A 23,221-nucleotide genomic window follows, 5' to 3' on the forward strand; every position below is an offset into this window, starting at 1 on the left:
GGTGCCCTCTGGAGGCTCCCTTACCCTCCCCACATGGCACTGCCGGCTCTCCCCACCTTCAGTTCCTTCTTGCCAGAAACTCCAACAATGGGGAAGGAAGGCAGGTTGTGGAATGGACGTGAGCAGCATATCTCGAAGAACACCAGTTACAGAAAAGGTAACTGTCTTTTCTTCTTCGAGTGCTTGTTCATGACTACAAAGCAGTACCCCTGGAGGTTGGTAGGAGTTCACGGACGTGTAGATTGCAACACAGCTCTGCCAAACCCAGCATTGTCCCTGACCTGCTGAGTGATGGCATAATGAGCGGTAAACATGTGAACAGAGGACCACATTGCAGCTCTACAGATGGATAGGGATATGCGCCAGGAAGGCTGCTGAAGACGCCTGAGCTCTGACAATCGGCGGCGGCAGAACCCCTGCTAGGTTATAACAGTTCCTTATGCATGAGGTGATCCTATTGGAAATCCTCTGCGAGGATACCAGATGACCCTTCATCCCATCCACTGTAGCGATGAAGAGCTGAGTTGATTTACGGAAAGGCTTGGTACGTTCTAAGTAAAAAGCCAAGGCCCTTCGGACATTCAGCAAGTGAAGATGCCTCTCTTCGCTGGCCTTGTGCGGTTTGGGACAGAACACTGGGAGGAAGATGTCCTGGTTCATATGGAAGGTAGACACCACCTTTGGTAGGAAGGCTGGATGGGGTCGCAGCTGAACCTTGTCTTTGCAGAAGACCATGTATGGCGGTTCTGAGGTCAAGTCTTTAATTTCAGAGACTTGACTCGATGACGTCACCACCACCAGGAACGCAACCTTCCATGACAGGTGGGAAAGGGAGAAGGAACCCAGCAGCTCAAAGGGCGGACTGGTGGGCCTAGAGAGGACTAAGTTAAGATCCCACTGCGAGACAGGAGTCCGTACCTGAGGAAAGAGTCTCTCGAGCCCTCTCAAGAATCTGTCATGTTGGGGAAAATACCATCTATCCTTGGATCGGCAGGTGAAAAGCAGAGATGGCCGCGAGATGCACTCAACATGGCTGCTACTCTGAAACCTGTCTAATGGAAGTGTGTGCCAGGCCCTGGTTCCTCAAATGAAGCAGGTAGTCCAGGACAGCCTGTATGGAAGAATGCGAAGGAGAGATGCCACACTCAGACGCCCAGCAGGAAAACCTCATCCACTTGGCCAGATAAGTCAGTCAAATTGAGGGCTTCCTACTTCCCAGGAGGACCTGCTGGACCTCCTCCGAACAGGTCCGCTCTTCCGGGTTCAGGCACTGAACATCCACACCGAGAGGTGGAGGGACGCAAGTTTGGGGTGTAAGAGCTGACTGTGGTCCTGTGACAGCAGGTCTGGTCTGTTGGTTAGGGGCCGCTGATAGGTTAATGTATGTGCCAAACCAGTGCGATCCTGATAACCTGCACCATGTCTCTCTTGATCTTTGCCAGGACCTTGGCGAGGAGTTGGATCGGAGGGAATGTGTACATCAGACCCTTTGACCATGGCAGGAGGAAGGCATCATAGAGGGAGTCCTTGCCAAGAGCAAAACCGATGACAGTTTATGTTTTGCCTGGTGGCGAACAGGTCCACTTGGGGAGTTCCCCACCTCTGGAGGACCATGTAGGCTACGTCCCAGTGGAGCGACCACTTGTGGTGAGGGGAGAAGGCCCTGCTGAGGCGATCTGCTAGCATGCTCTTGACGCCAGGGAGGTGACAAGCCTCCAGGTGGATCCCAGGATCGATGCAGAAGTTCCAGTGACGGAGTGCCTCTTGGCAGACAGCCAACAAGCGCGCTCCCCCTTGCCTGTTGATGTAGAACACTGAGGCTGTGTTGTCCATCAGGACTCTCACCACGTTGCCCGACAGGTGAGGTAAGAAGATGCTGCATGCCAATCGGACCGCTCTGAGTTCTTTGACGTTTATGTGGCGTGCCATTCTCCATTGGGGACCACATACCCTGGGTCTGGAGATCTCCGAGGTGCACACCCGAGCCAAGGTCCAAAGCGTCTGACACCAACTCAAAAGGAGTGAGGGGGACTGTAGAATGGAACTCCCTCTAGGGCCTTCTCACGATCGGTCCACCATCACAGCAAGGTGAGTACTGCTGGGGGGATGGTCACTATCTTTTTCAAGTGATCCCTGGACTGGGAATAGGCCATCGTCAGCCACTGCTCCAGAAGCTGCATACGGAGCCTGGCATGGTGGACAACGTATGTGCAAGCTGCCATGTGGCCCAGCAGATGCAGGCAGACCCTGGCTGTAGTCAGGGGGAACATGGACACCTCTGCGATAAGGTCTGTCAAGGCCCAAAACCTTTCTAGTGGCAGGAACGCTCTCGCGCAGGTTGAGTCGAGCACCACCCCCATGAATTCTACCCTTTGCACTGAAACTAACGTGAACTTTTTATTATTCACCAGTAGGCTCAGGGAGCGGCACGTGGCTTGCAGCACCGCGACATCCCTTTGGACCTGAGACCTAGAGCTGCCTTTGACAAGCCAGTCATCGTGGTAAGGGTAGAGCTTTATACCCTGGTGCCTGAGGTAAGCCACCGCCACCATCAACATACACTTGGTAAACACCCTCGGTACTGTCACCAGGCCAAATGGGAGGACCGTAAATTGGTAGTGGCAAGGTCCCGCCATGAAACAGAGAAAATGTCTGTGCCCTTGCAAGATCGCTATGTGGAAGTACTCGTCCTTTAGGTCAAGGGCATCATACCAGTCTCCCAGATCCAGGGAGGGGATGATAGAGACCAGGGAAACCATGTGGAACTTCAGTTTCTTTAGGTACTTGTTGAGATCTCGCAGGTCCAGAATGGGACGTAGACTGCTCTTGGTCTTTGGGATTAAAAAGAATCAGGAATAAAAAACCCCCGTTCCTGTACTCTAGAGGAACTTCCTCCATTGCCCCCATCTGCAGCAACCCTGGACCTCCTGTGCGAGGAGAGTCTCGCGAGATGGGTCCCTGAAGAGGGATGGGGAAGGGGAGTGGGGGGAGAGGGGAGAAAGAAACTGAAGGGTATCTCCCTGTGCCACTGTGTTCAGGACCCAGCGGTCTGAGGTTATCGTGGTCCATGCAGGGAGGAAAAAGGAAAGGCGGTTGGAAAAAAAACGGGGAAGATGGTCTGGGGAATAGTCTGGTATGTCGCCCTCGGGCACACCCTCAAAACGGTCACTTGGCCCCTTGCTTATTCTGCGTGGAGCCCGACTGAGCAGGAGGTGGAAGAGGGTGGCTCGGGTGGCACTTGTAGCCCTTGGCCTTCTTATGAGGCAGGTCCTGCCGAGGCTGCCTCCCTTGTCCCTGAGGCTGTTTCGGTTTGAACCGCTTATGTGCTGGGTCTGGGATGTACAGCCCCAGTGTTTTCAGGATGGTACGGGAATCCTTTAAACCATGCAGCTTGGTATCAGTCTGTTCTGCAAATAGGGCCTGGCCGTCGACGGGAAGGTCCTGCATCGACTGCTGAGTTTGGTGGACAAGCCTGAGAGGAGCAGCCAGGAAGCTCGCCGCATAGACATGGTGGAAGCTATGGTGCGGGCTGCAGAGTCCGCTGCGTCAGAAGCCGCCTGGAGGTCCGTTCTGGCCACCGTTGTGCCCTCTGCAAGGATCACCCGAAATTCCTTCCTGGACCGTTCGGGGAGTGAAGCCTTGAACTTGCCCATCGCCTGCTATGTTCTAATCATAGCAGCCAAGAAAGTCCTGGTGATTGGCCACTCTCAATTACAGGCTGGAAGATTAATACATCTTATGCCCAAAAAGATTCAGCCTCTTTGAGTCTTTATTTTTGGGGATAGCCCCGGGTTGGCCTTGCCTCTCTCTGTGGTTAACCACCTCAACCACAAGGGAATTGGGGGCCAGGTCGGAATTGGGGGCCAGGACTCATGCCCTTTTGTTGGTACAAAGTACTTGCGCTTGGCCCTTTCAGAGATGGGGGCAAGGAGGAGGGAGTCTGCCACAGGGCAGTGGTAATCTTTGATACCCCCTCATGAAGGGGTAGAGCCACCCTGGCAGGAGCTGAGGAGCATAGGACATCAAACAAGGAGTCTGAAGTTTCTTCCAACTCCTTGGCCTGGAGCCCAAGGTTAGATGCAACCCTCTTCAATAGTTCCTGGTGTGCCTTAGTATCATCCTGAGGAACTGGGTGAGGAGGCTCTGTGATACCTTCGTCTGGCGATGATATGGGTGATGCTAGTACCGCAGGAACCGCCATGTCCATTGATGGTCCAGCAGGCTGCTCCCCTGGGTCCTCCTGGACCTGTGGGGTCCTTCCCCCCGAAGTCTCGGGCACTGTAGGGGGTCAGGATGCCGAGGTCGCTAGCCTGTCTGAGGCTCCTGACACCAAGCATGCAGCCTGGGAAGGTTGGGTGAACCCCGAGAGGTTCCATGGATACCATGGTGCCAGCCATTCTGCCTGGGGCCATGGGACAGGTTTGGATGCTGAAGATGTAGGCAGCACCCCAGGCAGTCCCGCAGTTAGGGAGCCCAGCTCGGTGCTGGAGCTGTAGCCGGAGCAGTCGCTACCTGGTGACCAGGATCGGGCAGAGCAGCAGCTCTTATCTGACCGGTGCTGGTCGCTGCACCTGGAGGCAGACCTGTCCGAACGGGACAAACGTCTTGGTCAGGGCCTCGGGGACCAACAGCATTTGGCAGATCGGTGTCAGAAACCTGGCAATCTATGCCCAACCGGTACCAGGATGTTTAGTAGGACCAGGAGCTATCACACACCGGTTGCTGGGAAGAAGTCCCCGAACGTGGCGATCTCAGTCTCGGAGATTGACGATGGCGGTCTGGTGACTTCGACCCCTTGATTGGTCCCAGGATCTGTACCGAGCTCTTGGTGACGTGAGGGGTCAGTCTCGGTGCTCCTGCCGCGGGGCACACACCTCAGTGGGTCTGTGCCAGACTACCGGCGAGATACGCCTTGAATCCCACTGTCTGTGCCCAAGGTCCAAGGACTGAAGAGGGCTTCGCTAAGCCTGCCTATCTGAGGTGTGACAGCTTCAGGCGGGTGAGTAGTGGCGGGACATCCCACATGATGGGGAATGGTGCCGCTGAGGCAGGGACACATGCGGAGGTCCCAAGGCGGGTTTACCCTGAGACCTGAGTACCACTGGAGCCGGTGTGGGTGGCACTGGAAGCATCAGGATCTCCTGAACTGCCTGCAGAGCCTCAGGAGTCGATGGCGCTTGGAGCTGGTGGAGGCCTGTACCACTATTTGGAGTCGCAGGCAAAGCATGGGATGGGCTGCACCGTTTGGCTTGAGCTGGGGCCTGACTTCCCAAAGGGGGTGTTGAGCTGCTCGGCACAGGTCTTGGCTCACCCCCAGCCCTCTCTTTTCCCTTGCAGGAAGTAGGGGATCTTCCCCTCCCTGTCTTGTTTGGCTTCTTGGCTGGAGCTGCAGCGGGTGGGGACCGGGACCGACTCATGGACGGTGTGAGCAGAGAACTGTGCACCGATGCTGTGGTCCTCGGTGCCGAGTCAGACCGTTGCTCTGGTGCTAGAGTGAGTGCTGACTCCATCAGGAGCGCCTTTAAGCGATTGTCCCTGTCCTTTTTCATCCTGGGTTTGAAGGACTTACAAAGATGACACTTGTTGCTTATGTGCCCTCACCCAAGCACCGTAAGCAGCTACTATGTGGATCGCTGATGGGCATAGGCCATCTGCAATGATCGCAGGGCTTAAAGTCTGGGGACTGGGGCATGCCCCATCCCCCAGCTGAGTCCCGTTCGGGACTAACGAAGAGTTCGAGAACTACTGCTAAGGGTAACTAATTCAACTACTAAATATATACAACTATATTACAGGTTTTCAAAGTTCACAAGAACAGAGAACGAAACAATGCTAGCAGAAGCAGCAGACGTTCCAGCACAGTCACTGGCAGCAAGAAGGAATTGAGGGTTGGGGGAGCTGGCGGCGCCCTTTACACCGTGCCATGCGGGCGCCACTCCAGAGGGTACCAGAGCTGGTCCCCTACGGATGCTTAGGGAAAAACTTCCAGCACTGGTGCATGTGGCGCGTGCACACACCTAATGGAATGGACATGAGCAAGCACTCAAAGAACTTCTAATTTTTTTCTTGTCTTGCCAACACATAATATATATTTTTTTTCTCTCTCTCTTTTTATATATATATATATATATATACACACACACACACACACACACACCAAATTTAATTTTAAATAGGTTTATATTTAAAAAGAAAACACCCCCAGATTTTCATTTTAATCACCGATTTTTATTCTGGACGTCAGATCACACAAGAAGTGTCTTTTCGGTGAGAAAATTCACCTGACATGGAGAGTTTTACTAAACAAAATAAATATTCTTCCTGTAGTTTTTAAACTTTTCCTCATTTAGCCCAACAGTGAATTTAAGGAATTGCAAGCAACAACAATGAATATAAATACAGTAGACCAAAGTCTGCTCTCAGTTACACTACCAGCATATATCTGGAATAACTCCATTGACTCTACTGAAATTGACAGAATCAGAGCATAACTAAGAGCATAATAATTTGGCCCAGTATGTGTGAAAACAGCTAAGGTACAGGAACATCCCACGAGGAGCGTTGGAGGGAAGGTGGCTTTGACAGCTTTGTACCCTCCTGATTCTGAGCTTTTCAGGAGCCAAAAAAGCCCTGGGGGCTGCTCTAAGTTATAGCAACTGTTCTGATGCTACCAAGGGGCAGATCTACAACCTGAATCTGCTCCAGAATCGCCATTGTGCTCTGCATAAAAACCTCATTCCCAGCCCTGCTGGTAGTACACCCTTACACTAGTGTTTCCAAGGGATCCTACATAGGGCATCTGCCTTATACAGTGCTTGTCCCAGGCAAATTCCTCCCTGGCTAGTTAAGGGATTTGTACAAACCCTAAATGCCACTACAGTGGGAGGGAGAATACCTCCTCTAGTCTGTATTGCATTGTAGGGCCTGGCTGGAGCAGGTATTTGCTCCCTACAAGGGACAGATGGAGCAGGAGTGGACCACAATGCAAAATTTTGACCTTTTGTTTTCAATATTATTTTAAGACACTTATTAAACTTTCCCTCTGGCAGAGACTCTATACCCAGTGGAACCATGTGAAATACATCAATATCCATCCCTTGTCCTAGTCTCTTCCTCACCTGATATAAGTGGAGAAAAAACCACCAGAAGCTGTCCAACAGGATAGCATGGGAGATTGGAGCTGTGAGAAACTTCTGCAGCATTTTTGAAGGAAAAGGTGTCTGGCAAAGAAATGAAACTTTGCAACATCATGCAGCACAGACAGATGAAGATACACTCACAAGGCAAATCACTCTCTGATCTTCACACATCCTCTCTCCTGTTCTCAACTCTACCATAAATCCATCCTTAAGAACCTCCAAATTTCTCATTCACAGAGCCTTATAAGCAGCATGCCATTTCTGAGAAACAAATGCACACATTCTCACAGCACTCACACACATATTCACATACATGTGCATGGCAATCATGCATATCCACTCATATGTAGGTACACGCACGCAAGCACACATTTGCTGCTCTTTGTAAGTATGTGGAGTACCTTCCCACTTGCTGACTTTCTCTGGGCACACACCACCTTCTCTATGACGTCAGTCAGCTCCGTCCCATTAGGCAGCGGTGTTGGCTCATGCTTGTTGTACCCTGGGTATTGATACAGTTCCACCAGCTTGTTCTTTTCTGATGTATTCTGAGGCTAGGGTGACAAAGAGGGAGGAAAGACACAATACAAAACACATATACTTATGACAAGTGCCTGCAAATCCCCCAGCCTCTGGTGCTTTATGTCTCAAGAGCAGGAACTAGCTATTTCAAGACTTGATTTATCTGTGGTTCTGAACCTCTTGGTTGTGAGACTTCAATGGAGAGTTTGCGAGGTGGGGGTTGGTCACCATTCCTTGTCCCTATTTAAATGGATTTGTTCAGGCACTTATAATTGGTCCAGATACCAGGAGTGCCCTATAAGGGTTTTTGAGCCTTTCCCATTGGAGTCTATGGGAGTTTTGCCATTGACTTCAACAGCAGCAGGATCAGACCCTAAGTGTTGTACTGATCTTCATGGTGGCTACTCCGAAGTATCACACAAAAGATTTTGAGGTTTCACTCCTGGAGGACTGGTTGCAAATGGCTGAATCATGGTTTGAGAGGCTGAAAATCACTGGTCTACTGAAGCTGACACCCAGCAGAAGATGGAACTAGGGGAAAGGAATGAGAAGAGCATGCTGCAGTCTTTACACTAGTTGCTGTTCTTTTCCCTGTGTGACTTCCCTTATCCTCTGCAAACTCCAGGGAGAAGGAAATCATGATTTCCATTTGTATAGAGCCCACTACTCTTGGGTCTGTGACTAGTCATCCATTGCTAGAAAAAGATCCAGAGTAAGATGCCAGAAACCACTAGTGGCATGAGTGTAGCAGCTACACAAGAACCTGAAAGGCTGAGATTATTTAGCTTGAAGAGGAGAAGTTAGAGGGGACTTGATTGATGAGTCGAAAATGATGAGCAGCCTAGGCCTGGTCTACACTACAAAGCTAGGTTGATGTAAGTTGCCTCCCATCGACCCATTTATGAATGAGTCCACACTCAAATTTGTCTCCTGCCAACGTAAGTGTCCCATTACAGGTGACACAGTAACATCCCCTCCCTGAATGGCACTGAGCCATGGTCAACACAGTGAGAGTGTAGACACTGCATGACCTGTGTTGACCATAACAGTCCTCCAGCAGGTCTTCCACAATGCTCGACAGCGACCACTCTGCTCACAATTGTAAACTCCACTGCCTACGGGTCACAGAGAACGGAAGCTACCAATCCCGCCTTTAAAACCTCTGTATTTTTGAAATGCCATTCCTGATTGCCCAGCTTGGTGAGCTCACCTAGCAGCTCTCCCTTGTTGTGTACAGCTGCCTTACTGACCATACTGGTCACATGCTCTCTAGACACACTCCTGCCTGGAGTAGACGGGAGACAGTGGATCTCCTGGGCCTCTGGGGAGAAGAGACTGTGCAGGCACAGCTATGGACCAGTCACATAAACATGGACATCTACAAAAAGACTGCACTGGGGATGCAGGCAAAAGGGTACAAAAGGAATCAGCAGCAATACCACATGAAAGCAAAGGAACTGCAGCAGGCACTATGAAAGGCCAGGAAGGCCAACAGATGATCTGGTGCCAAGCCACAGACCTGCTGGTTTTACAGCTAGCTGCGTTCCATACTTGGTGGAGACTCCAACAGCATCCTTCAGACCACTATGGATTCCTTGGTGGAGCCTGAGAGACCCCTGCTGTGAATAGCAAGGAAGAGGAGGAGGGACATGTGGTGAGTGGGTTCTGCTATGCCGCAAGCCAGGGTCTTTTAGAGACTCCACTGCAGTCTAGACATTCCTGCCAGCTGAGCACAGATAAGCCTGATCCAGGGTAAAGAACCTTAGACACATGTGTGAGTGCATTCTCCCTTAAAAAGAATATATGTGAAGATGACACCAGGGTCAACACCAGGTTAGCAGAACACAGGTTTCTGCTTTTCATCATTTTACTCTTACGAGATGAGCAGGAGAAGAGGTAAAGGTACAACAAAACTTAGAGGTAGAGCTGGTATCTGCTTTTCTTTCCCGTCAGGTTGGGGGCAGGCTGTGTAGCAATTTGTTTATGTGATAAGGATGTTCCTTGTATCCTCCTAAGGGATCGTGATGAAATTTTCATGGAGACGGTCTGCAATCCTCTCCTGAAGGTTTCTAGGGGTGGCTGCTTGATTTCTTCCTCCATGGTAGGATGCTTTCCCACGACACTCCATGCCAACTTTGGCAGGTGCCATTGTATAAACAGGCTAGCAGCATATGGACCCAGGAGGCTTCAGGATCCCAGCAGCAGCTGTGCTCTCTGTGCCTTTGTTACCCTCAGGAGTGAGATATCAGCTAAAATCATCACCACCACCACCTGTGGCAAATAGTGCCAGTACTCAGTGCCATTGCCCTGTACTTGTATCCATGGAAATAGGGGCCGAAATTTTCCTATTTTACACAACCAAAGAATTCCCTCCTCCCTCACCCACACTCCCGGTGGGCCATACTCACCTTGCTGCAGCTGGAGAGTGGTGCTGTGGAGAGATGCTCCAAGGCTGAAGGGTCAATAAGCATGGCTGATTTTAAAACTTTTATGGGAGTAAGGAAGGGAGTTCTGAAATTAAACATTTTACTTTCTGTTGTGACTGTAAATACAATCTTTTATCTGCAGCTGCTGCCGTACAGCCTTGAAAAGTGCCCCCTCCACACCCACGGGACACCAGTCCCTGATGAGGAGGAGGAAGAGGCGGACTACAGAGGACACGTTCAGTGAGATCCTGCAAACCAGTGCTGCATCAGACCATGAAAAGAAAGCATGGAAAGTGCATATGGCAGACAACTTGGAGAAGGAAAGAGTGGACAGGAGAAATGCCCAGGAGTCCTATCAGGGAAAGAAGAGGGAGATGCACCTGGACATAATGGGGCTTCTCAGGCAGGAAACACAAATGCTGCAGACTTTTGTTGACCTACAAGTCAGTCACATGCTTACCTCCTTTTGCAGTCAATGGACAACTCCATTTGAGCAGTTCCCTATAACCCCCAACATTCCATGCGGCAACATGGGCTGCATCCCTACCACTACAACTCCACGGTGGGGGACAGTAAAAAACACAGCTTCACATACACTGACCTGTGAGAGCCACGACTACTGTATGTTTGGCAAAAATAGACACAGATGTTTTCTAGCATTCTAATTGTAAAGGTCTGTTCTGTTAATTTATTGAATAAGTTTACACTCTGTGGGTTTTTAATTGCTCATTATTCTTTGCACTGTTTTGGTTACACAATACGTTTTAATTTTTTGGTAATAAATTCATCTTTATTATTTCATAGCATATCCAGCAGAATGCCTAGCACTACCAAAAGCACGCATTAATTGTAATTGGACATAATCACAGAACTCATACGTTCAGTGCAAAACACATTGTAATAATGATAAATGTACAATAAGCACCACATAATTTGTAGGTTCATTAAAAGACCGTGTGATATTCATAAATGTACACCAAGCACTGCACAACTCCTAACAACCTCCAAATCTTCAGGGCCAGATACAGCATTATCCAGCATGGCACATTATTGGGGCTGACAGTTAAAGTGCTCTTTCAAAGCCTCCCACAACCCCATAGCTCTGCACTGAGATCTCATCCACTCAGTTCCCTGAGAACTCTTTTTGACTCCAGTCTCGTTACTCAGGTTCCTTTATTTGGCATACAACAAAGTTAAGCTGAGTTGATCAGACTCAAGCGTAGTGGGAGAAGGTATAAGGCATACCATAAATCCAGACTTACAAAGCAAATGTCTTCCTTCATATACATGTACTACATTGTGTTTACTGTAGATTGCATCACATGTTTTTGGATTGGATTGGTTACTTTGTAGGGACCAGTCTCTGTACAGCATGCTGTATTCACACACTGTCCACGTTTGACCTACTCTTTACCTCATCTTTACATTCCTGACTTATCTTGTCCATTGTTATATTGCTCGTAGTAAATAGTTTCTTGGGTGTTCTCCCTCTTATCTTGGTTAGCTCAGACATTGTCTCTTAGATTACTGACCCATTTACTTATATTAGTTAGCACAACTATTACATTTTCAGCCAGCTAATTAATTTACCTCCCTACTCCTGTCTTCCAAGACATGAGGCCTCCCCAACGTTTAATTATTTATGTCAGGCCAAGCCTACATCCCCTTGTGTCTGACTGTTCAAAGTCACTCCACCTCCACCTTCCACTCCGGCAGCAATTTCTCCCCCTTTGCCTCACAGATATTAGGCAGGACACAACAGGCAGTTATAACCACTGGAATATTTTTTTCCACTGAAATCCAATCTAGTGAGTAAACATCACCTGCATCTCTTCAGTCTTCCAAAAGCACATTCAACTATCATTCTGCACCTGCTGAGCTGGTAGCTGAATCTTTCTTTGGAGCTATCAAGTTGGCCAGTGTATGGCTTCATGAGTCGGGGGAGCAAGGGATACTCTGGGTCCACCAGAATCACAACTGGTATTTCAATATCATCAATGGTAATCCACCAGTCAAGAAAGCATGTTACTGTGTGCAGCTTTCTGAGCAGTCCTCTGTTCTTAAAGATGAAAGCCTCATGCCCACACTGATATGGGAGAAGTGTCCCCAGTGATCCACCATGCTTGCATAACCATAGAAAAGTAGCCCCTTCTGTTGATGTGCTCTGTTGCAAGATGTGTGGCTGGTGCCAAATCAGGGATGTGCTATATATGCCCTACTGCAGTTTGGGTACCCTAGAGCTGCAAATATATCCATGATATCCTGAACATTGCCTACAGTCGCAGTCCAATGTAGCAGGATACAACGGCCCTACTCAGTTGTATGACAACAGCCCGCACTGTGAATTTTACAACTCCAGAATGATTTTCCATTGACCAGCTGCAGTTCGGCGCTGTAAACTTCCACAGTTTGATCATCCCTCGCTTCTGAACTGTAAGTGCTGGTCTCAGTTTTGTGTCCTGCGTGGGAGGGCTGAAGCAAGATCAGCACACAGATCCTGGAAGATGGCCTTTTGCACCAGAAAGTTCTACAACCACTGCTTATCACCACAAATTTGCATCATGATGCGATCCCACCTGTCTGCTCATTTCTCAAGCCCAGAAGCAGCACTCCACACTCTGTGGCTGATCCAGGAATCCCAACAACCTTAAATTGGTTTTCGCTATGTCCCTTAGCAATCTGTCCTCAAATAAATCGTCATGTCCCCCGTTGTTATGATACTTCCTACAGCTCTGCAAATACTGGAGGAGTCATTGGTTCTGTGTTTGCAATGTTCACGACAATAGCGCAGAGCTGCATGGGCTCCATGCTTCTGTCAGAGATGGTGGACAAGTGCTGCGTGGGTTTGTGGGATTTTAAAAAAGGCGTGAAAATTAGGGATAGGGATGGCATTATGAGATGGAGAAAACTGCATGATGGGAACTTGAACCCCCCCAGGTCCCAGAGTTCCTTGTGCGACTCATTTCTACCCGATAACACATTGCAAAAATCCCCCAAAAGGCACTGCACCGGAGGGTGGTGCACAATGCTTAATTTGTGCCAAGGCTTGCTATGGCTAAGCCCTGGTACCTCTAGGCTTGGCAGTTCATAGCCCTGGCATCTCTAAGCTTGCCAAATCAGTTATGAAAGTAAAAAAATTGCCTGAGCCCCGGCACCTCTTTCATTACAAATTAAGCACTGGTGGTGTGTGACACATTAGGACACCTATCCATGGTACACTGCACTTTGCGTTGAGATAAGCATGCTTGATGAGTATACAAAGTGCCAAAGCAAGCAGACAAGTGTGCATGCTCACAAGTGAATATACCAACTGCAGTGGCTTTATGTTGACACACCTTGCACTGACCAGTCTGTAGTGTAGACCTGGCCCTAGTGATAACTGATCAGACCTTCCCCTTCTTACCTGTTCCACAACAGAACACAAGCAAGACTTGTGAAATTGAAGGGCAGTAAAATTTAAAATCAATAAAAAGGAAATAATCCTTTACAGAGCATACAGTATAATCAATCTGTGGAACTGGTACGGAATGAAGGAGGATACAGGAAGGGATGGACCAGTGATATGATCCAATTTGTTAGGAAGGGGGGGAAATGGACTAGACAGACCAGTGGTCTGATGCAATAAGGCAATTCCTACGTTTCTATGAATCCCTCCCAAAAATAAAACAAACATCAATTATTTCCCCCAGCAATCTAGAGAACTGGACTCTGTCTCTTTCCAAGAAATGTTGCATATGTGTACGGGAAGGGAAGAATTCTGCCCCTTCTTATAGGTGATCTTACCTTCTTGTAGGTGATCTTGGTCTGATCTAGTGAGTCAAAGTCTGACACATTCGTAGGGTGCTCATACTTCTGTGCAAAGCTGCATATCTCCTTCCTATCTCTGTCTGCAGCAAGAAGATAGAAGAATGAGAATACTGAGGGGCTGAAGAGCATGACTGAGGCCAAAATGACACAAACCAGGAGAATTTCAGCTGAATCAGAAAGGTGAGGCAGCATGCTACTCTCTACCCTACTTCATTCCAGTGAATAAGAGTGAGGATGAAGGGAGGGGGGGGAATGGATGTACCCTTCCCCGCTATCTCAGTATTAAAGAATCAGTTAAGGTACTGGCTCAAGGAAGTAAAATGGCAAAATTATGGTGACATCCAAGTTATATATCAAATAAGAAACACTATTATAGATCTAGGAACAGTTACCTTTCCAACAACATATGGGGGAAAGACAACCTTGCAGTTAAGGCACAGAACTAGTAGCCATGAGATCTTGGTTCTATCTTGGTCCTGCCACATAAACCCTACATGACCTGGGACAAATAATTTAACCTCTCCCTGCCTCAATTTCCCCAGCTTCAAAATGTTTTCTTATTTCTGTACTGCTTCATAGATTCCAGGTCCATAAGGGACCTTTGTGATCATCTAGTCTGGCCTTCTGTATAGCACTGGCCATAGAAGTTCCCCAAAATCATTCCTAGAACAGGTAAAATATCCAATCTAGATTTAAAAAATTGCCAGTGATGAAGAATCCACCGTGACCCTTGGTAAATTGTTCCAATAGTTAATTAATCTCACCGCTACAAATGTATACCTTATTTTCCAGTCTGAATTTGTCTAGCTTCAACTTCCAGCCATTAGATCATATTATACTTTTCTCTGCCAGAGTGAAGAGCCCATTATCAAATATTTGTTCCCCATGTGGATACTTATAGACCAGGGGTCGGCAACCTATGGTACGCTTAGCCCGCTGCTGGTCTGGGGTTCTGGCTGCCAGCCCCTTGCCAGCCAGGGTCCCGGCCACAGGCCCCGCTCACCCTGCTGCCAGCCTAGGTGAACAGAACCCCAGGCTGGCAGCGGGCTGAGCAGGCCGGCGGCGTAAGATCAGCATTTTAATTTAATTTTAAATGAAGCTTCTTAAACATTTTGAAAACCTTGTTTACTTTACATAAGACAATAGTTTAGTTATATAATACATCAGGGGTCGGCAACCTATGGCACGCGTGCCAAAGACAGCATGCGAGCTGATTTTTAATGGCACGCTGCTGCCTGCCAGGTCCCAGTCGCTCAGCCCGGTGCCAAACGCAGGCCTGGACCCTGGCAGGCAGCAGCATGCCATTAAAAATCCTGCCAGCCCCGGCCCACTCTTCTCCGCGCACCCCCCCGGCCCGGATGAAGAAGCTTGGTACTGATGGCTGCTGCTGCAGGGCAGACAAACTCCCCCCTCCCCCGCCTCTTCCCCCAGTGTGTTGCGTTCCTGTCCCTCCTCCTCTCCCTGCCACGGATCAGCTGATGGCCCTTGCGTGGGAGGGGGAGAAGAGGAGCTGCAGCGCGCGAAGAGGTGGGGACGGGGCCTTGGGGAAGGGGCGTGGAATCAGGGCATATCCCATCCAGCCCCCTGCCGTGAGCCACTCTGAGCAGGGGGCTGGGAGCACCCCCACGACCCCAGCCCACACTCCCAGCCCTCTGCCCTGACCCTTACATCTCCCCCCCAACCCCCTGCCCTGAACCCTGCACCCCCTCACACACAGCCAGCCCTCTGCCCTGACCCCTGCACCCCCCAAATACCCCAGCCTCCTGCCCTGACCCCTGCACCCCCCCATGACCCCAGCCCTGACTCCAGTACCCCCCACACATACCCAGCCCCCCCACACCCCATGCCCTGACTCCTGCACCCCCACATATACCCAGCCCTCTCACACCCCATGTCCTGACTCTTGCACCCCCACATTCCCACCCCCACCCTGAGCACCAAACAGGAGCTCCTGCACCCTTTCACATTCCCACCTGCACCCCTCGCACCAAATGGGAGCTGCCCAGGTAAGCGCTCCACACCCAAACCTCTTGCCCCAACCCTGAGCCCCCTCCCGCATTCTAGCTCCTGGCCAGACCCTGCATCCCAGCCTGCTCCTTCACCCCGAGCCCTGTGCTCAGTGCACTCCCACCCTCAGCTCAGTGCAGAGAGAGAGGAAGAGAATGGGCTAGAACCAGGGAGAAGGTAGGTATCCACTCTATGTGGGCAGGGCCGGGATCCCAGACCAGCAGCGGGCTCAGCGGGGCCGGCAGCCGGAACCCTGGCTGGCAGGAGCCAGCGGACTGAACCCCAGACCAGCAGCGGGCTGAGCCGCTCAGCCCACTGCCGGTCTGGGGTCCCGGCCGCTGGCCCCGCTCAGCCCGCTGCCAGTCTGGGGTTCTGGCTGCCAGCCCCTTGCCAGCCAGGGTCCCAGCCGCAGGCCCCGCTCAGCCTGCTACCAGCCTCGGTGAACGGAACCCCAGGCTGGCAGCGGGCTGAGTGGGCCAGCAGCGTAAGATCAGCATTTTAATTTAATTTTAAATGAAGCTGCTTAAACATTTTGAAAATCTTGTTTACTTTACATACAACAGTAGTTTAGTTATATAATATATAGACTTATCGAGAGAGACCTTCTAAAAAACGTTAAAATGTATTACTGGCACGCGAAACCTTAAATTAAAATGAATACATGAAGACTTGGCACACCACTTCTGAAAGGTTGCCGACCCCTGTTATAGACTGTACCAAATCACCCCTTAGCCTTCTCTTTCTTAAGATAAATAGACTGAGCTCCTTGAGTCTATAACTATAAGAGATGTTTTTTAATCCTTTAATCATTCTTGTGGTTCTTCTCTGAACCTTCTCTAATTTATCAACATTCTTCTTGAATTGTGGGCACCAGAACTGAACACAGTATTCCAGCAGTGTTAGCACCTGTGCCAATTACAGAGGTAAAATAACCTCTCTACTCCAACTCGAGATTCCCATTTATGCAGCCCAGGATCGCACTAGCTCTTTTGGCCACTGTGTCACACTGGAGCTCATGTTAAGCGGATTACCCACCATCACTCCCAAATCTTTTTCAATCGCTGTTCCCAAGATAGAGTCCCCCATCCTGTAAGTGTGGCCTGCATTCTTTGTTCCTAGATGTATACATTTACATTTAACCGTATTAATACCCATATTGTTTGCTTGCACTCAGTTTACCAAGTGATGTAGATTGCTCTGAATCAGTGACATGTCTTCTTCATTATTTAATGCTCCCTCAATTTGTGTGTCAGCTGCAAATTTTATCAGTGATGATTTTATGTTTTCTTCCAGGTCATGGATAAGAATTTTAAATAGCATAGAGCCAAGAACTGTCCCCATGGGAACTCACTGGAAACATATCCATTCAATGACGATTCCCCATTTACAATTCCATTTTGATGCCTACCAGTTAGCCAGTTTTTAATTCATTTAGTGTGTGCCATGTTAGTTTTATCAAAATATCACATGGTACCAAGTCACTTCACAGTAGTGTTACAAGGCTATATTCATTCATTTTTATGAGGTTCTCAATTACTGTAGGCCTGAGTGCCTTACACATGCCAATGGAAAAATACATATGCCAAAACATTTAGCTCTTAGTAGTTTAGGGGGAGCTGATGCACAATCTGTGTTCCAGGTTACCGGGGGTTCCTTAAATCAAAACAATGAGATTTGCTAGTGATGTATGTGACACTGAATATTATTTATCATATCTATACTGCATTATTCTCACACCACTCATTCTGGTCCCAATGCTGCAAATATTTATGTAAGTGAATAGCCCCATTGAACTCAATGGAACTATCTACATGCATAAAGTTCAGCATAGGCAGGGCTGGCCTTAGGGAAAATGGCACCATAGGCGAACTTGTATTTTGATGCCCCTGGCCCCTGTGGGTGTGGCACCCCCCATTGCCCCTGGCCCCCATGAGCTCCCCAGGCTCCCCACCCTGCCTTCCCCCCTAACCGTGCGCCCTTCGCTCCAAATGCCTGCTCCCCCTCCTGCACCCCTAATTCCTGCACCACTTCACTCCCAACCTCTGCCCCCCTCCTGCACCCCAACACCTGCCCCCCTAACACCTGCACTGTGCCCTCTTCACCCCAACTCCTGCACTCCCCTCCTGTGCCCCAATTCCTGCACCCCTTCACTTCTACCCCCTGCACCTCCCTCCTGAGCCCCTAAACCCTGCAGTATGCATGCCTCCTCACTCCAACCCCTGTCCCCTAATGAGCCCCTAACCCCTGCACTGTGCCCCCTTTGCCCCTAACCCTTGCATCCCCCTCCTGCACTTATATTGGGAAACTGACCTGGATACACAGAGCAGCTGGCATTGCTGCTTGCTCCCCCACTGGACTGCTACTCCTCCTCCCCACAGCCCTAGGGGTCTGTGAGCAAGATGTCAGGGCTTCCTGCATCCAGGTCACTTTCCCTGCGGGCTGTGTAAGGGGAGGGCAGGAGAGCAGCAGCTCCTGATGCCTCAGCACAGCCCAGGTGGGGAAGTGACCTGGATGCAGGGAGCCCTGGTATGTGTGTTGCGGGGACTATGTGAAGGAAAGTGTGTGTGTGTTGAGGGGAGTGTGTGTGCTTGAGTGAGTGTGCTGTCTTTTTAAGAAAGCACTCAGGGTCAGGAGCCTGAACTAGGCTTGTTCGAACACAAGCAGCTGCCAGCAGCTCTGGACCCAGAGAGGCACCAGCACACACAGATTCCCCCTGTCCCGTCACCCCAGCTTAGTGGAAATTGGGTACATGGGTGGGGGAGGAGGAGGACACCCTGCCATCAGCCCCTCTCCCCCCCACAGAGCAGATAGGAGGATGCTCCCAGCATAGGCGCCGACTCCGTAGGTGCTCCCCGCCCCAGCTCACCTCCACCTCCTCCCCTGAGTGTACCTTCCCCACTTCTCCTTCCAGCGCTTGCCCAAGCTGTGGGAGGGAGGGGGGAGGAGCAGGAACAAGGCATCGGCGCGCTCAGGGGAGGAGTCGTGGTGGGGATTTGGGGAAGGAGTCCAATAGAGGCAGGGAGGGGGCGGAGTTGGAGCTGGGGAAGGGGTTGGAATGGGGGCAGGGCAGGGATACAGTTGGGGCGGGACCCACCGGTGCCAGGAGAAGTTGGCGCCTCTGGCTCCCAGTCCGAAGGGAGGAAGTGGGGTTACAGGAATAGCAGTGGCTGCACCCGTGGAGCAGGGCGGAGGAGGGGCATCCCTGCTCCAGAGGAGTCACCTGGCTTGAGGGCTGGTCGTCCAACTGCCCCCTGCAGCTCGGGTCTCTCCCCATGCCCTATGCTGCTGCTCGCCTGCCTGCCCTGCTGCCTCCATCAGCCCAGCTGGCCTCTCGGCAGCAGGACAGGTGGGAATCCAAACCCTGTGCATGGCGCCCCCTTGGGCGAGCCACCCTGGGCAAGGGCCTGTACAGCCCACCCCAAAGGCTGGCCCTGAGCGTGGGCAGAAGTATTCACAGATTCAGGGCCTAAACTCCCCCAACCCTGTCCCAATTATTCACTGGGCTCAAAACCTGTCATGGATTCTCTGCAAGAGGTGTCTTTGTTTGTTTCAAAGTCCTCATCAGGAATCTAGAGCTGTCTCCAGGACATGAGGGAACACACGGTTTGTATATTCAGAATTTCAAAAATTACATGGTAAAATTACTTTTTGCTAGGGCAAATACACAAGGAGGACATGAGCGGCTTGAGATGCCAGGGGCATTTCAATCTGGAGTTTGCAGGAAATGTCCTAATCTGGGATTCCACTGGAAGGGGGATCATTAACACCCCAGTATTCACTGGCAGGAAATGTCCTGATCTGGAGCTCCTTAAGCTGTACTCATCTCCCCAATAAAACCCCAAAGATATGTAATTAGAAAGCATGTGTGCCTCTTTCCCTGGATGTCTTGAAGTGCTTTTTCTCTCTTCTGAAGCTCTTCTGTCCAGAGTATCTCTTTAATGATTCCAAGTCCTCAATCACCTTCAACAATAACAAAAACAACAGCAATTGGTGTTAGGGATTAATTCCACACTAAGTTCTGGGGCTTGGGAACAAAAGGACCCCGGACTCCTAAAGCAGCTACTTAAGCTCAAATGTTTGCAGTTCTGAAATATAATTCTACAATCAATTAACTTTCTCCTGCTTCCTTTTTCTGTTATTACTTTTCGTGCCATTGCTCTTCCGTTCTCTTTCCTCTCCCTACTACATACATACCTACACACACACGCACGCACAAAATCCAGGTAATTCACAAAATCCCCATTCAAAACTGCAAGATTCTGTTCTAATTTTGGGGTGTCCGCTCTATAATTCCCCCCCCCCCTTTAAAGGACTAAGTAATTTCCAGCACCTACTCTCCTCGGAAGCCACTGTTAGGAGGCCACAGTTTTGCAACATCTATCCTGCTGGAATGATGCATTGCCCAAATGTACCATTACGAGTCACTCCTAAGTTACTCCTGGGGGAATTCTGTGCCAAAAAATTAAAAATTCTGCAACAAAAAATTAAAGATTCTGCAAACAATATTTTCAGATTCTGCAAAATTCTGCATATTTTATTTGTCAAAATAACACAATATAATCACACCAGTTTCAATTATTTTTGGTCATTCATTTCAAACTACCTGTCAGCAAATATGTCTGTAACAATAAAGACAACAAAAAAAGATTCAGAAAATGTTTTTTGACAAATAGATTCCTTACTAGGCATATTTATACAGAACTCTGAGTAATAATTCATTTAAACTACAATACAGAATCAAATTTCCTGCACTTCCCAGAAGCCATGCAAAGGCTGGGGGGAATCAAGGGTAACGGAGGAGCTGAGAGAGAGAGAAATAATTGCTGGGAAGCAGCCTGGGTGTGAACTTGGAGGGTTATTGGGTATGGGTGGGAAAAGTATGGAAGAGGTTTTTTTCGGGGGCGGCAAGGGACTGTTAGGGAACTTCCCCCATGCAGATCCTGGCTGACTCCTAGCCTCCGTCAGTCAGACACAAGTGTCCCTCCGCCCCCACTCAGACACGCCCCCCCAACGCCCTGTGTCCTTCCACCTCCACTCAGACACCCACTCCCCCATTCCCACATGGCCCTGTACCTCCTGCCCGTGTCTCTGTGCCCCCACTCATCAACCCCATGTCCCTATGTGGCCCTGCACCCCATCCCTGTCCCCATGTGTCTCTGTGCCCCCACTGAGCCACTCCCCTGTCCCTATGTGGCCCTGCACCTCCCTCCCCACTGTGGCTCTGAGCCTCCACTCCCACTGAGCCCCTGCCCTAGTCTGTCCTCCCCCACTAGCCCTTATGAGCCCCTGTCTGACCCCCCAGCAGCCCCACACTATCTGTCTCCCCATAGTCCCTGTCTCCTAACCTGGCCCTACAGAGGCTGTGAAGAAGGCTCTTTCTCTCCCCTAACTGGCTGGGACCAGCTGTTGTGTTCTATCGCCAGTGCCCTCTGGTGGGCAAAAAGCAGTACTGCAGAAGTTACTTGCTGCTGTTGTGTTCTATTGCCACAGCACCTGCTGGTGTGCAAAAGGCGGAACTGCAGCAACTTTTGAGCAGAAGCTTTTTTCTGCACAAAAAAATAAAAATATGTATGGCTCATTAATCGTGTGTGCGCAGTGGTGCAGAATTCCCCCAAGTGTACTAAGTCTATGCTTTTCCTTGCATATGCTGCAGCAAACTGTCTTTACTCACCAGGTCACCAGTGTGGAATTTTTCCAACTCCAGTCGCAAATGTGCAATTTTCTGGTTCACTTTCTGCATACTGCCAATTGGGCACACTGAGAAGGTAGGTATGTTAAGGAACCTCTTTGGAGAGTATTAATAAGTGTAACAAACCAGACAAAAAATCATGCTGCTACTCTTTTTCTGATACTTTCTCTATTTGCTGCTATTTCTCTTCCATATTTTCTCTCTCTTTGACTTGTTTTCCCTTGTCTCTGCAGCCCTGACTCATCTCACTGACTGCACAATCCAAATCTTTCAGAAAAGCCTCCAAACCTGCAAATGGTATCTGTACAGTGGAGCTGCAGACTTTGAACTACCAACAAAATGTTTGGCAAATTGGGGACCTCTTGAAAAATTAAAAGGGAAGGGATATTTATTTTGATTTTGCCTCAAAGAGATGCTTCTCATAGGCTCTAGACACCCTGCCATCCATTAAAATACATTCCATACCAATAAATACAGTCTGTACCCCATCTTCACCCTTTTTACAAGACCATGATAAATTTTGTACTAAGTATGCCTTGTGAGGTATCATTTCAAAAATTCAATTTGCTTAACATTATTGTCCTGGTAAAATATGTGTGGCAAAATTACATGTCAAAAATTATAAGATTCTACTGTATAATATTGCTGTAACATGATCCAAATTTAGAAAAGCAGGCACAAACCAGTTCATCAAAAAGAAAAGACAAACCAACACCTTTTCCTGGTGTCAACAAAGTCAAGTGGACCATCACCTAGTTAAATGGCCATTCTTTGGCAGGAAGAAATGTGTAAGCAAGAACTTTACATATTGACAATAGAACAACTAGGGGTTCCCATATAAACAGAATGGCTATCACCTGCACCCCAGCTGGAGATAATCCCCAAAAATAATCCTCACACAACATAAATACCTCTCTACTCTACTCCTTTTCTCATGGCAGCAATGCCTTAAGAGACACTGAACTGAAGGAGGGGTCCTGGCTTAAAAGCTTCCAGCCATTAAAGACTACAAAGAGCAGGTGATGAGAAAAACCTTTGCTTAGAATCTACCTAGCTTGGTAAATTACATACTAGTTTGCATTTTATCTTTTTATTTTCTTTGTGACCAAGTCTGACTTTTATGCCTCTTTACTTGTAATCACTTAAAATCTTTCTGTAGTTAATAAACTTGTTCTATTGTTTTGTCTAAACCAGTGTGTTTGGATTGAAGTGTTTGGGAACCTCCGCTTGAGATAACAAGGTTTGTGCATATCATTTTCCACTGATGAACTGACAGACTTTATATGAGGTTGTATCATCCAGTAGAGAGCTGGGCAGTATAAGACACATTTCTGGGGGAAGATCTGGGACTGGGAGTTTGCTGGTATGGCCCTGTATGGAATTAACGGGTGTCTGGCCAAAGCATTAATGTAATTCAGCTGGGAGTGATTTTTGCATGCTAGATGCTGTAGGTGAACTGGCCAGGAGTGGTTGTTCTCCCAACAAAGCAGTGCAAAGGGACCTCTGATTGGAGAACTGAGGGGACACAGCTGTTCAACAGTCTAGATTGTACCCTGGGTGATGTCACAATAGCCTTCACAGTACAATACATCAGCCAGTCATCAAGAAATAGAACAGCAAAATCTCCCCAA

General features: G+C 49.1%; 1 protein-coding gene and 1 long non-coding RNA gene across 6 annotated transcripts in view; one reads left to right on the forward strand and one right to left on the reverse strand.

The window, feature by feature from the left end:
- The window catches only part of FAM227A (family with sequence similarity 227 member A), a 43,026-nt gene that overhangs the window by 17,073 nt on the left and 2,732 nt on the right, over positions 1 to 23,221 (reverse strand). For all 4 annotated transcript variants that reach the window (XM_043543389.1, XM_043543387.1, XM_043543388.1 and 1 more), the window contains 5 exons: positions 21,573 to 21,658; positions 19,771 to 19,861; positions 13,871 to 13,974; positions 7,541 to 7,693; positions 7,119 to 7,220 (listed from right to left, as the gene is read on the reverse strand). In XM_043543389.1, coding sequence (XP_043399324.1) covers positions 7,119 to 7,220; positions 7,541 to 7,693; positions 13,871 to 13,974; positions 19,771 to 19,861; positions 21,573 to 21,658 — 536 coding nt within the window. The remainder of the gene's footprint in view (positions 1 to 7,118; positions 7,221 to 7,540; positions 7,694 to 13,870; positions 13,975 to 19,770; positions 19,862 to 21,572; positions 21,659 to 23,221) is intronic.
- LOC119563978 lies at positions 1,326 to 22,780 on the forward strand. Of its 2 annotated transcripts, XR_005222797.1 has the most exons (4): positions 1,326 to 2,088; positions 2,412 to 2,534; positions 13,981 to 14,074; positions 21,824 to 22,780. It is a non-coding gene; the product is annotated as an uncharacterized LOC119563978 (long non-coding RNA). The 2 variants fall into 2 exon arrangements; XR_005222799.2 differs by lacking the exons at positions 1,326 to 2,088; positions 2,412 to 2,534; positions 13,981 to 14,074 and adding an exon at positions 21,336 to 21,666.

The sequence above is a fragment of the Chelonia mydas genome, chromosome 1 (assembly GCF_015237465.2).
Source record: "Chelonia mydas isolate rCheMyd1 chromosome 1, rCheMyd1.pri.v2, whole genome shotgun sequence".
NCBI classification, from domain to species: Eukaryota; Metazoa; Chordata; order Testudines; family Cheloniidae; genus Chelonia; species Chelonia mydas.